The sequence below is a fragment of the Neovison vison genome, chromosome 13 (assembly GCF_020171115.1).
Source record: "Neovison vison isolate M4711 chromosome 13, ASM_NN_V1, whole genome shotgun sequence".
Lineage (NCBI taxonomy): Eukaryota > Metazoa > Chordata > Mammalia > Carnivora > Mustelidae > Neogale > Neogale vison.
Window position 1 is genome coordinate 134,028,595 of NC_058103.1, and position 12,755 is coordinate 134,041,349.

The following is a 12,755-nucleotide window of genomic DNA, read 5'->3' on the forward strand; positions in this document are numbered from 1 at the left end:
GAGGGGTGTCCCCCTTTCTCTCAGCTCAAGGGTTGGAACCCAAGCTCGGTTTCCCGAGTCCAGTGGCTGAGGGATGGTGGCATCTCGTGGCTCCAAGATGTCCTCTGTTCATAGCCAGCATGCACACCATTGACAGGCTAGTCTTCTGAGAGGGCAGGTCCATGCTGGACCCTTCTCAGGACCGGAACCCACCTCTTTTAAGCCCTGGCAGGCTTGCCTAAGACAGGATCAGAGACTGGGGACCACACGTGCTCCATCTGACAGAGCCAGGCTTTGGGATTTCCTTTTCCTCCATGAAGCCTCTTCCTTAACCCAGACAGGAGATGTTGTGGAATTTATGCTGACCCAGCCCCTTGGGGACCCACCTGGCAGGACAGAGATAAGATTACTGGACTGCTGGACTGTAAAGATTCCCATATATTTAGCAATGGTATAAATTAGGGCAAAGGGTTCTAAGTATCTTCAAAATAACAGTTACCTGGGGTGCCTGAGTGGCTCAGTGGGTTTAACCCTGCCTTCGGCTTGGGGGTCCTGATCTCGGGATCCTGGGATCGGGCCCCGTATCGGGCTCTCTGCTCAGTGGGGTGCCTGCTTCCCTCCCTCTCTCTGCCTGTCTCTCTGCCTACTTCTGATCTCTGTCTGTCAAAAAAATAAATGAAATCTTAAAAAAAAAAAAAAAATAACAGTTACCTTCGGGGGCCCATGGGGGACAGTGATCAGGGAGAGGTCCAAAGTCATGTTTTGCATCTGAGTCTCCTTTCTCTTCCTCCTCATCTGTAATCCATTACCAAGTTCTGGTATATTAAAGAGGGCCACAACTTGTTGCTTTCCCTCCCTTTAGGATCATCTCTCCCGCCCTACCTGGCACCTGGACTGGCCTTTTCAACTGTTTTGACCAATGGGGGCAGCAGAGGTGATAAAGAGACAGTAACTGGCCTGAGCTTCAAGAAGGCCCTGGGAGCTTCAGCTTCTGAATTCCCCTCAATGCACCTGCTATGCTGCAAGGAAGTGGGGGCAGGTGTTTGATGGGGAGAAAGCACATGGGGAGGGAGAAGGCACGTGGGGGAGCGCTGAGGGGGTCAGATGTGCCAGAGATGGAAGAAGGGCCCGCTGCCTGGCTGCTTCCTGGCCCACAGAGTCCTGGGGAGTCACACACTGTTGCTTGAGACCAGTGGGTTATGGGGTGGTTTGCTACGAAACAATAAACACCTAAAAAGTCGTGATGGGTTTTGCTTCAGAACAGATCCTAGGTCCGTCCTCCTCTTCCTGCTCTGCCCCACCCACCTGGGCCACCACCCCAAGAGCCTACGAGCTCCTCAATCCCACCCGGCCACTCCTCTGACTGCTTGAATTACTCTCAGAATAAGACCTGAGCCCTTCCCTGGCCTGCCATGGAGGCCCCCCCGTTCAGCCCCCACCGGACACTTCGAGCACCTGTCCCACCACACAGGCCATCTCGGGGCTGTGCCAACATGCCCAGCTCAGCACAACGTGATTGCTCTTGCCCTGGGCGGCCGCCTTGGCTGGCAGAGCCCTTCCCCAGCCCTTTATGGGGCTGACTCCCACCTTCCGTTCACCTAATTCTGCTTCAGTAATGCCAGCTGTCCCCAGATGCCTTCCCTGACCTCTGAGCTAAAAGAATGCCCTCTGCCCCCCAACACCCCATCCCTGCACACTGGTTGACTCCCTTTGTGGCCTTCGCACACAGTGCATTTCTCCAGTTTCCCCCTGGAACGTAAGTATCATGAGGACATTTTCCGGCTTTCCCAGTCCTTGGTCTATAGAAGGTTGGAAACAACGTGGGGTGAATGAAGGGGCACAGGAAGGCGAGCTGGGCATATCACCCTATCTTGTTTTTCAGAAAAACTCTCTTCCTCCCAGTCTTCCCTTGGCTCCCTCCTTCTGCTCAGCTGAGCAAACCTGAAATTCAAAGTCCCCTTCTCGGAGAGGTCTTACCCAATAACAATGAGAGAAAGCCCCCTAGTCCCTCTTGAGGCCCTCCTCTTGCTGTAATGTTCTCCTCGTCCAGCATCACTCTCTGATTTTTCCTGTTCGTCGCTATCTATTCCTGCCAGAATTACAGGCCCTATGAGAGCAGAGGCTCCTGTTTTGTTCTAAGAACCTAGAACAGTGTCCACCACAAAGGGATGCTTAATGACTATTGACAGAATCATGCTGAATGAATAAAACAAACAGAAGGTGAGGTCTCAGAAGAAACGCCGAGAATGCAGGACATTAAGAAGAACTCACATGGGGCGCCTGGGTGGCTCAGTGGGTTAAAGCCTCTGCTTTTGGCTCAGGTCATGATCCCAGTGTCCTGGGATCGAGCCCTGCATCAGGCTCTCTACTCAGCAGGGAGCCTGCTTCCTCCTCTCTGCCTGCCTCTCTGCCTACTGTGATCTCTCTCTGTCAAATAAGTAAATAAAATCTTTAAAAAAAAAAAAAAGAACTGGGGGTGCCTGGGTGGCTCAGTGGGTTAAGCCGCTGCCTTCAGCTCGGGTCATGATCTCAGGGTCCTCGGATCGAGTCCTGCATCGGGCTCTCTGCTCGGCAGGGGGCCTGCTTCCCCTTCTCTCTCTGCCTGCCTCTCTGCCTACTTGTAATCTCTCTCTGTCAAATAAATAAATAAAATCTTTAAAAATAAATAAAAAATTTAAAAAATAAAAAAAAAGAACTCACATAATAAGTGACAATGGAAAAATACTTTTCTAGCAGCATGTTCACTGGCTTCTCTTGGCATCATGGGAAGTTGCTTCCCGGGTCATCTATACACATGCGCAGCCTATCAAGTCAACTGACTGCAAATTTCCTTAATAATGCTCTGAACCATGTAATCATTGGTTTCCTGTAATTCATTGTAAAAATTCACTGTAAAAATATTGATCTTAATAAATCTGACATAAGCAATCAATCTAAAAATCAACTGAGAAGGTAATAATACTGTCATTAAAATAAAATAAGATAAATGCCCATCAGGATCCTCAGGAGAATTCAAGAAGTCACCTCAGATGTAACAGAGGAACAGAAGGCTCGGAAAGAAACAACCAAGAAAAGGAAAGAGCTTTCTGGAAATCACAGATGAAACATTCAGGAGACGGGACAGAAAATGAGTCAAGAACATCTCTCAAATTTTCAGAAGCAGCAGTGGCACTGGAAAATGTGGGAGAAAAGATGAGCAACATGTATCATAACTACAAGAAGTTCCAGAAAAACAAATAAAACCAAACCCAAAAGAGAAAAAGCAGAGAAGGAAGATATTATCAAAGCAAATACAAGGAATTTTCCCGGGCCTGAACAGCTGGCCTAACCAGTGCCAAGCAGCAGGAATGAAAAAGGACCCTCACCCAGGTCTTGTGTTACGAAGACCAGGATTGCAGAAGACCAGGCATACAGGGAAGATTCTAGAAGCTTCCAGAGAGGAGGAAAAAAAACACCCTCAAAGGTCACCCACAAAGCGCATGGGGGAGTCAAACCACATTAGAGGACAACAGAGTGGGCTCTTTCATGGTCTGAAAGTGGATGATTTCCAAGGGGGACCCCAGGGAGGGCAAAATGAAGATGTTTCTGGGAACACCCAGTCTCTTTGGTGTGCCTGCATAAGTCCCGGGCTAGGAGTCTTCTTGATGTGCTTCCAATAAAAGAAGGGCCAACGACTTCTGAGTACGAGCCAGAAACGTGGGATGGAGGTAAAAAGAAAAGAAGGGGTCCTCGCCCCCAGGCCCCCACAGGACAAAGATGACATGGAGTCCTCAGGCCAAATCACTGCAATGGGAACATATCACTGAGGACCACGAATACAACCCAAAGATGAGAGGACACCGACAGAATTCAGCCTGGATGGAGCAGCTGGGAGACGTGGCATGAAAGGGAAGGAAATCGTTTATCACAGCAGGCGGGCCACGGACACTGGCTCGGCCAATGGAGCAGGTATACAGGCATATATCCTCCACGTAGAGAAATGGTAATGACCTGAAGAACTAGGCTCAGATGCAGAAAATAGAGACCCTTTTGGGAGCTGACACTGGCGCTTTGCCTTAGAGCCTGCCCTGTATCCCCTGCCTCTTTAACTAGGGGTGTGTATTACCTTGATAACATTTCATGTGCATATTCTTGGGTCCTGTGATAATGCTGGGTTGTAGGCAGTGATACTCATCTCTTAACCATAATAAGGAAAACAGAGAAATTATCTAGAGGCAGTAGAATAGACGGCTGATTGGATAAACATTCTTTTACTCATGCTATCAAATTTGGTGCACGCGGAAAAAGCCTCCAAGATAACTGGAGGGGAACAATGTCGGACAACATCTGTACAGTTGAATATCATGCAGGTAAAACCAGGAACAAACGCAGGAGAAGTGTGTGTGTGTGTGTGTGTGTCGCACACACCCGTGCACGGGCATGGGCACAAGTTCAGGGAGAGGTTGGGAAGGAAACTCACTCAGTGAGTTTTGTTTTTTGTCTTTTGCTCTTTTCTTCTTCATGACAAATGTCAATAAATAACAAAATGTCTATGTGAAATCTGGATAAACTGAACCCGGGGGAGGCCAGGCTGGTGAAGGACTTCGAAGGCATATTGGGAGTGCCCTATTTTCCTTCATCCGGGTTCCTGGAAGTGTGTGCGAAAGGCAGATACTGAAGTTCAGATTTATAGGCTACTGCTGAGAAGGGGTCCATTCCCAGGGAACTCAAGAATTTCATGCAAATCCCTAAATATGGCTACTTCCAGGTCTCATGGGGACCAGGAAATCGGACAGGTAGAAGAAAATCCTTGTTCTTCTGATCTAGGACCTGGGGAGGTCTACACAGACACCTTCCTGCTCACAGGTGTCTCCTTGGGGGCCTGGGGGTAGGGCTGGAAAGAAAAAGTCCCCTCTTGGCCACTGAATGCATGCCAGGTGGGCCCGTGCTATTCCCCAGCGAGCACAGAGGCTGTCCAGTAGGACTGCCCTGCCTGTCCCCGAGAAGTGGAGCCAAGTAAGGGCCAATGTCAGGCAGGCGGAGGCCGGAGGTCAGGGCTGAGGGCTGGGTGAGCTTCAGCATCTTATCCCCTAGAATAGATGTTCCCAAGAGTCCACCCGCCACAAGTCAGAGGTGGTTGTGGCAGGGGAAGAGAGGAAGCAGCTCTTTCCCTGGGCCCAAGTGGCCATGGCCTAATGGCTCCACAGACCAAGAAGCCAGGAAAAAAAAAAAAAAAAGCTCAGTGATACTCAGTGATAACCAAGTAGAAGCCTCCTCGCTCTTGAGGGCAGTGGGTGATTTACATCAGCCAGAAAAGGATCTGCAGGGAGGAAGGACAAGGAATCGGCTGCTAGTTATTTCAAGAAAGGGCATGTTAAGGGATTCTTATCAGCCCAGGTGGTTGGAGCTAGATGCCCTGAGGGCAGGTCTGGTCTTGCAGCATAAACTTCCTGACAGAGTTGCCCACAGCCAGGCTGGCATTATCTGAAAGGGAGTCAGTTCCCCATCACTAGGAGTAAGCAAGTACATTCTAGAGAAATACCCAGATATAAGCCTCAGATTCAGGGTAATGTTAGAGGCCCCATCGAACCCAGAGCTTCTGTGTTTGGGCAGGACTCTGTGGGCCCGAGGCACAGCTGTACTAACCACTGCCCTCATGGATGGATGCCCGCAGCCGTTTCTCCCACCCCCCAGGCCACCGCTGGGCCTCTCCTCCCTTCACCTTCCTCAGTAAGGGGCTCCTTACTGGGTACTGGCTACAGTCCCCGCAAGGCCTAGTGCTGCTTCTGAGGCCAGGCTGAGGGTGAGGCCGCCATATGGACCACAGACTCCTTCCAAGCAAAGCCCTGTCTACCTTGCTCACTCCCAGAGTGCGAACGTGGAGGGACACGGGCTCTGGAAACCTGCTGAAGATGTGGGCGGGCAGTTCTGCTGGGAGAGGCCCGGATCAACACGGACTGGCCCCCTGTGCCTGGTAGGATTTCTTACATTGGTCCTCCAAGAAAGCACGCTTCCCCTGGAGGGGCACTTCCTGGTTCAGCCTCTTTCCTGCTTCTCTTTCAGGAAGGCAAGAAGAGCCCCGACTTGAGCCAACCACCTGACTCTTCGGAAGTCATTTTTAATGCAGATTTGAAAAAGCCAAAAGAAAAAGAGGAGGGTACTGAAAGTAGCTGGGGTTTGAAGACCTTCTGGAAGGTTCCTTGTCCTCCTTTGGTCCACGCTGGTTCAGGGGAGGACGGTGCTCTGAGAGGCAGGCAGTTGAAGTCAGGGCTGCTCGCAGAGAGGTGGGGTCCCTGAGCCACCCCTTCCCCCCGGGGGACGTGACGTCTCCCCTAACCCTCCAGAAAAGTCTGGCCAAGAGTCCTTGGCCTGAATTATCTAGAAGTTTGTTCACCTCTCCACTTGCCAGGGAGCCTCACCTCAGCTGGCAGGACAGGTTTTTCCACTCTGAGGAGTGTCAGGCGCTGAAAAATGTGTCAGGGTGTGTTTGTTCACACAGACTGCCCCGCAGCCCCCTTTCTCACTGACCCTCGTTCTATCAACTCCTGCTCTCCGCTCCTCCAGGCTTTCTAAATGTTCCTCTTGCACCACAAGCCAGCTGACTGCTGACGGTGCCAATGAGGTTGCAACGTGCCTTCCTGGGACACACTGGTGCCCCACAAACATGGGACAGGCACACCCAGAGCCCTGGCCTCACCCGGCAGCTGGAGAAGTGCTCGTACCTTCGTGGGCTTTGGAAGGGCTAGCCATTCTCAGCAGGAACAAGGTGACTTCTATGGTCAGAACAGGTAGGGGCGCGAGAAACACACCTAGGGTACTTCGGTATGCAAACAAAATGCCATCACCCAAAACCCCGAAGTAAAACACGAGTTCTTCCCTGATTTTCATTAATGGTTGGATCTTTTTCTAAACTATGTTTGGAAGCCTAATAATAACTTCATCGTTTCCAAAGCATGACGTCTTCCAAGCATTTTTTTAAAAGAGAGAGCTTCTAAAAGAGAGAAAGCTGCTCCTACATGGACTATAATTTGAGTCTTATCAGTTTGCTTCCTGGCCAATTTTCCTTCCTTGGCTCTGGGAGGAGGCTGTGTGATAAGTTTCCCGGGGGGACGTGGGAGGTGGGTGGATGGCGGAGGTGCGGAGGGAAGGGAGGGGCAGCAGGGCTCCCTGGGATCCCAGGAGGTCTGGGGAGAAGGTGAGCAGAACAGATCTGGCTCTTCTGCTGGGGACACAGCCCTGGGCGGTGGGTGCAAATATTCCTCCAGTGGTTTCAGAAAGAAACGGGGAGGAAAGAGGCCAGTTGGAGCAACGTCGGCCTTCAAAGTGAGCACTGAGCTGTGCCAGTGAGGTGTGCCACAAAACATCGGTATTTAAAGAGGCAACACTTTTAAAAATAAATGGCAGTGTTATTCTGCCAGCTGCAAATGTAATGCAAAACAAAGCAACACGGAAAGGGAACACATGCTCAGTGCAGAAAACATAAACCCTACTCACGAGCCAAGAGCAGTGGCTTTGATCTCCAGGTGACTGTGTTACCCTGGGAATGTGCCCTGCCCCTAGGCTGTGGTCTTGGTGTGCAGATTTGTGTTTTGTGAAAATAAAATCCAAACATGGGACGTTTTTTAAAATTGGGCCTGCAGAGCTTTGGGGTCAAGGGGAAAGCCAGCAGGGGGGATTCACCAACCCCAGCCCTCAGGACGGCCCATCAGGGCAACTCCACGGTCCAGTGGTACACAGGCTTCAGGCAGGAATTCCTGCAGGCTGCTTAACCAGATAAATAATAATATAGAAGTACAACACATCGTACTTTTCAAAGGATTGAAGCCCACCAACTCCCGTCGCGGCAGACAGAAGGACAGGCACCTCTGTCTGCATCCACAGCCCTGGCCATGGCCTCCTGGTAGATGGATGGAGCTCTTCATTTGGGCTCCCTCATGTGACTTGCTTTGGCCAAGGGCAACAGCGTGCCATTCTGGGCCTCAGCCTTAAGAGACCTGGTGCGCTTCTGCTTTCTCCACTGGAGTCTCTGCCCCTGGGGGTGGCAGGTGGGGGGGGGGCGGGGACAGACGTCATTAACATTAATGCTCATCACTTTAACTAATGCGGTTAGTAGTGGCTCCTTAACCCAGAGTCACAGGTAACAGACGAAACCTTCTCAATGCCTGTGAGGTCCTACAGAGGTCCCCGTGGGGATACTGTGCTGAGGAAGAGACAGGCAGGAAGGGCAGGGGAGGGTCCTCCTCAGCCCTCACTCTTCCACGGCTGTGGGGGGAGGGGGTGGGAGGTGCTGGGGAAAGAGGGGTGGGGCTGATGTCTGGCCACCAGGTAATCAGTCCATGGCCAGCAGGATGGGAGTGCTAAAAGGTTTCATCCCCTCCCTCAGCTCCGACGGCCGCTCTCCCCTCTCAGAGCATGGACACCTTTGCACTCCATGCAGTCCTCATGAGAGCTCAGTTACTCATACAATTCCTTAATAGAGAATATAATTTCCATAAAGCTGAGCCACAGGACAGAACTTTGCAGTGCATTTCAGGCCCTTTGCCTCTTACCTTCTTCAACTCTGCGGTTTAGGTGTTTTGTCTGCACATAAACACCTCCCTCAGCAATCCGGGATTCTCAAGACATCACCTCCCATGTGGGTCCCCTTCCCTCCAACCCCAGCATCTAGAACAGCACCCAGTGGGGGCTACATGACTCCCCTAGGCTTCTGTCCCCTTGTGCGTGTTCCATGGTTGACTCAGAACAGAATAGTGGGGGGTCCTGAGATTCCCCTGGAGAAGAGGCCCTGTAGCAGAAAAGACATTTCTGAGCTGCTTCCTCCAGCCTGGTGGGGAACCTACCACAGACAGATCTCAAAAGGAAAGAAAAAAAAATGGGGGCTGGGGAGTCTCAAGCTCGGCCTCCCAGAGCATCTGAACATTTTCTGGTTATCTGTCCTATCTTGGGCCTGGAAGGCGGGGCTGGTTCCAGGTCTGTTCAGTGTCCCTTGACCCAGGTCCCAAGGATCTGTAAGACTCAGTGGGGATCCCTGGGCCCCTCAGAAAGCCATCATATCAGCCTTGCAACTCTATGGGTAGAACAGAAGGTCAGCATGGCCTGGGCATCTATTAGAAACAGAGAATCTCGGTGTCCTCGGACCGACACAGTAAGAATCTGCATTTCACCAAGGTTCCCAGGGGGACTCCAGTATATATTGCAGTTTGAGAAGTTGTGTTCTGTGGGACCCAAACACTATAGACCAGTTGATTCTCTGCACATTAGAATCATGGAAAGGGGGTGGAAAAATTTTTTTAAATGCCCATACTTGCCCTTCCCCCAAAATGCTGCTCAAGTGAGTCTAGGGAGTGCCTGGGCGTTGGTGGTATAGACACCCCCAGTGTTTCTGGTAGGGTAAAGACCTACTCATTTAGATCATTAGATCACCAACTCCTGACCAGGAAGGGGACAGGGCAGATCCCCTCTGGGGCTTTTCCGGCTGACACTGTCACCCACGCAGTAAGCCCCAGTGTCGCTGCCCCATCCTCATTCCTCAGGATTGCTAAGAGGAGAGACAGGTGGGATAAGGCAGCTGGAAAGTACTGGAAAGTAGAGGCACTACTCAAAAACCCGATACAGTGTTCTACTGCAGGCCACTTTGATCTCAGGCTAACAAGGGGAGGCCTTTCTAACGAGTAATGGAAATAAGACATATGTCTTTTAAGACAAACAACTGTTCAAAAGATGCGAGTCGAACATTCTGAGAACATTTAGTGCTCGGCGATGTCGAGAAACCAATTCTTTTCCCCTTTCATAATTTGATTTATGTGCAAAGCAATCTTCCAGAAACATTGCTCTAGTTAGCTTTGGGGCATTTTCAATGGAGAGACACTCAAGTTAATAAACAAAGTGTTTGCCCAGCCAGGCACGATGCTGCACCCCTAACTTCATGGAGGGTACGGTACCCTGGCCCTCTCAAACCCAACATACGGGCCCTCTCAAACCCTACACAGTGGCCTAGAGAATTCTAGAGAGAAGACAGGGTTCCAATAACAGTTCTGCCAACAGGGTTCCAATAACAGTTCTGCCACTTACAAACTGTTGACCTCCACCAAGTGTCTACGCATCTTTTACTCTCAAGTTTCTTGGCTATAAAATGGGGATAAATGACCATTTTCTAGGTTGTTGTGAGGATCAAATGAGACAATTTCCTAAAGCACCCAATCCAGTGCCTGGTATGCACCCAGGGCCAAATACTTTTCATTAACAATGTCAATGCCAGGGGCACCTGGGTGGCTCAGGGGGTTAATTAAGCCTCTGCCTTCAGCTCAGGTCATGATCTCAGGGTCCTGGGATTGAGCCCCGCATCGGGCTCTCTGCTCAGTGGGGAGCCTGCTTCCCCCCCACACCACTCTGTCTGCCTCTCTGCCTACTTGTGATCTCTCTCTCTCTCTCTCTCTGTCAAATAAATAAGTAAAATCTTAAAAAAAAAAAAAAAAAACAATGTCAATGCCATCCTCTCAACTTGGGTGAATGGTGTTAAAAGTGGTACAACTCTAGCAGAACTCTGCTAATCCACAGAAAGAGGCTTAAAAGTGTTCAAACCTAATAATCCTACATGTATTTTACGGAAATGGTCTCAAACCAGGTAGAAAAAGATGTCAGTGGGATGGTTTTGGTAAGAGTCAGTAAACAGAAGCAACCCTAATATTCCCACGCATCCGACAGGGGATTAAGGACTAAGTCGATCACTTTACACAGTGTTCCCACATGAGATGGTGTTTTACTAGATCACATGAGCTAGGTGACTGGCAAAGTTAGGAGAAAAAAGTAGGACACTAAACTGTATACACTATAAAATTAAAACAAAATCCCTGGGTGCCTGGGTGGCTCAGTGGGTTAAGCTGCTGCCTTCGGCTCAGGTCATGATCTCAGGGTCCTGGGATCGAGTCCTGCATCGGGCTCCCTGCTCAGCAGGGAGCCTGCTTCCTCCTCTCTCTCTCTGCCTGCCTCTCTGCCTATTTGTGATCTCTCTCAGTCAAATAAATAAATAAAATCTTTAAAAAAAAAAAATCCCTGACACCCAGAGAACAGGACTGGACGAGAACGTACCAAGCTATTAGCAGTTCTTGGATTTAGGGCACTGGGACTCTAGCGAGTATTTTCCCCCACTTCTCTTTATTTTTTTTCCTTTTTTTTTTTTCAAATTTTCTTAAATAAACATGCAAAACCAAATCCCCATTACAAAAACTTTTTAACCAACATGAAGTAATGCCCTGATTCTTAAGGTCTTTGGCTCCATAATAAATTTTGTCCCCCAGCTCTTCAATGCTCAGAATTTAAGTGAGAATCCCAAGATATACTTTATGATGAAACTTTTGCCGAGTCATTGGCCTTTTTAACCTTCGGTCGAAAACCCTTCGCTCTGGACTCCCCGCAGCACGCGAACGGCAGGTGACGCCCCGGGCCAGGCTGGGGCTCTTACCATTACGGGTCTCCATGGCACGTTCCGGACACGCAGCTGAGCCCTCTGGCCCCACACACCAGTACATGCTGGGCGGTCGCCGAGACATGCCAGCCATCGACTCTTGGGTGGCCGCTCTCCAAGTCAGTTCTGGCCTGGGTCACCGCCGCCACCGCTGCCCAGAGGATGGACTAAGGCACAGACACACAGTCATGGCTGAGCAGAAAGCTGTCTGGTTCTGGTGGTGAAAAATATAAAATCAGAAAGTTTCTTCTTGTCAAGTCCCTTCCTGCTCCCTTGCACACACTTACTATTTTACGTCACCCTTTGGTGGTGTTCTCCTTTGCCAACATTCCTCCCTGCATTCCATCTGTCTAGCCACGCCCACTCAGGTGGGGGCAGGGAAAGACGGAGCTCCCCCCACCCAACCTTGCTCCCCACGGATCATGGATACTTAAAGAACAGCCTCGAGGGGCGCCCGGGTGGCTCAGTGGGTTAAGCCTCTGACTCTTGACTCTGGCTCAGGTCATGACCTTAGGGTTGTGAGACTGAGCCCCACACTGGGCTCTGCAATGGGTATGGAGCCTGCTTAAGATTCTCTCTTATCCTCCCCACCACCCCCCTCCCTGCTCATGCTCTCTCATGCTCTCTCTCTCTCTCTAAAACGAAAACCAAAGAAAACAGTCCTGAAGAAACCCCAACAATTGCAGACACCCCTGATAAAGGGTTCAGTCATTGCTCAAACAACACGTTAAGGTTGTCAATAGCACAGGAACACCAATAAAACTAAATGAGGCTTCTGCTTTCCGAGGTTCACACTCTGAGTTAGGGTGGGGCAGACGCACTTCACAACTGAACACAATACGAGACCTTCCCTTTGCCCAGAGCAAACTCTTCCGGAAGCCCGGAGGCCAGATTGTAATCACAAAGAGGCAAGCAGGCAAGGATCCTGAAGAGAAGGGGTTCAGAAGGCGTTGGTACTGGTTATGAAGACAAGTCTGTCTGAGCCCTGGGTGGTAACAGAAAGAAGCCCTACATGTTTTGCCTGCCTGGGTACCTTTGGCCATAGCTGGAGGCATCAACCTGGGGTCTGGGGTTCTATAGGCATCTAGTGGGTAGAGGTCAGGTTCATTACTAAACATCTTATAATACACAGAGCAGCCACCCACAACAGAGAATTATCTAGCCTGAATAGTTCCAATTATCTGGAGAAACCCTGAGTTAGGTTAAGCCTCATCTCCGCAAACTAACCAGGCTATGATAACTGCTGAACCAGGGTGTTGCTCTCTCATGCTGGGCTCCCACTGAGCCTGGGGCCAGGAGAGGGGGGGTCCCCCAACAGAGGTGCCTATCCTAC

The 12,755-nt window shown here is 50.3% G+C and overlaps 1 protein-coding gene across 1 annotated transcript in view; it reads right to left on the reverse strand.

Annotated features, from left to right (window-relative positions):
* The window catches only part of LRRK1 (leucine rich repeat kinase 1), a 117,974-nt gene extending 106,245 nt beyond the window's left edge, over nucleotides 1-11,729 (reverse strand). Inside the window, exon 1 of the mRNA XM_044229746.1 lies at nucleotides 11,420-11,729. Within this exon, the coding sequence (XP_044085681.1) occupies nucleotides 11,420-11,516 (97 nt within the window). The 5' untranslated portion in view covers nucleotides 11,517-11,729. The remainder of the gene's footprint in view (nucleotides 1-11,419) is intronic.
* Between the last annotated feature and the right edge of the window lie 1,026 nt (nucleotides 11,730-12,755).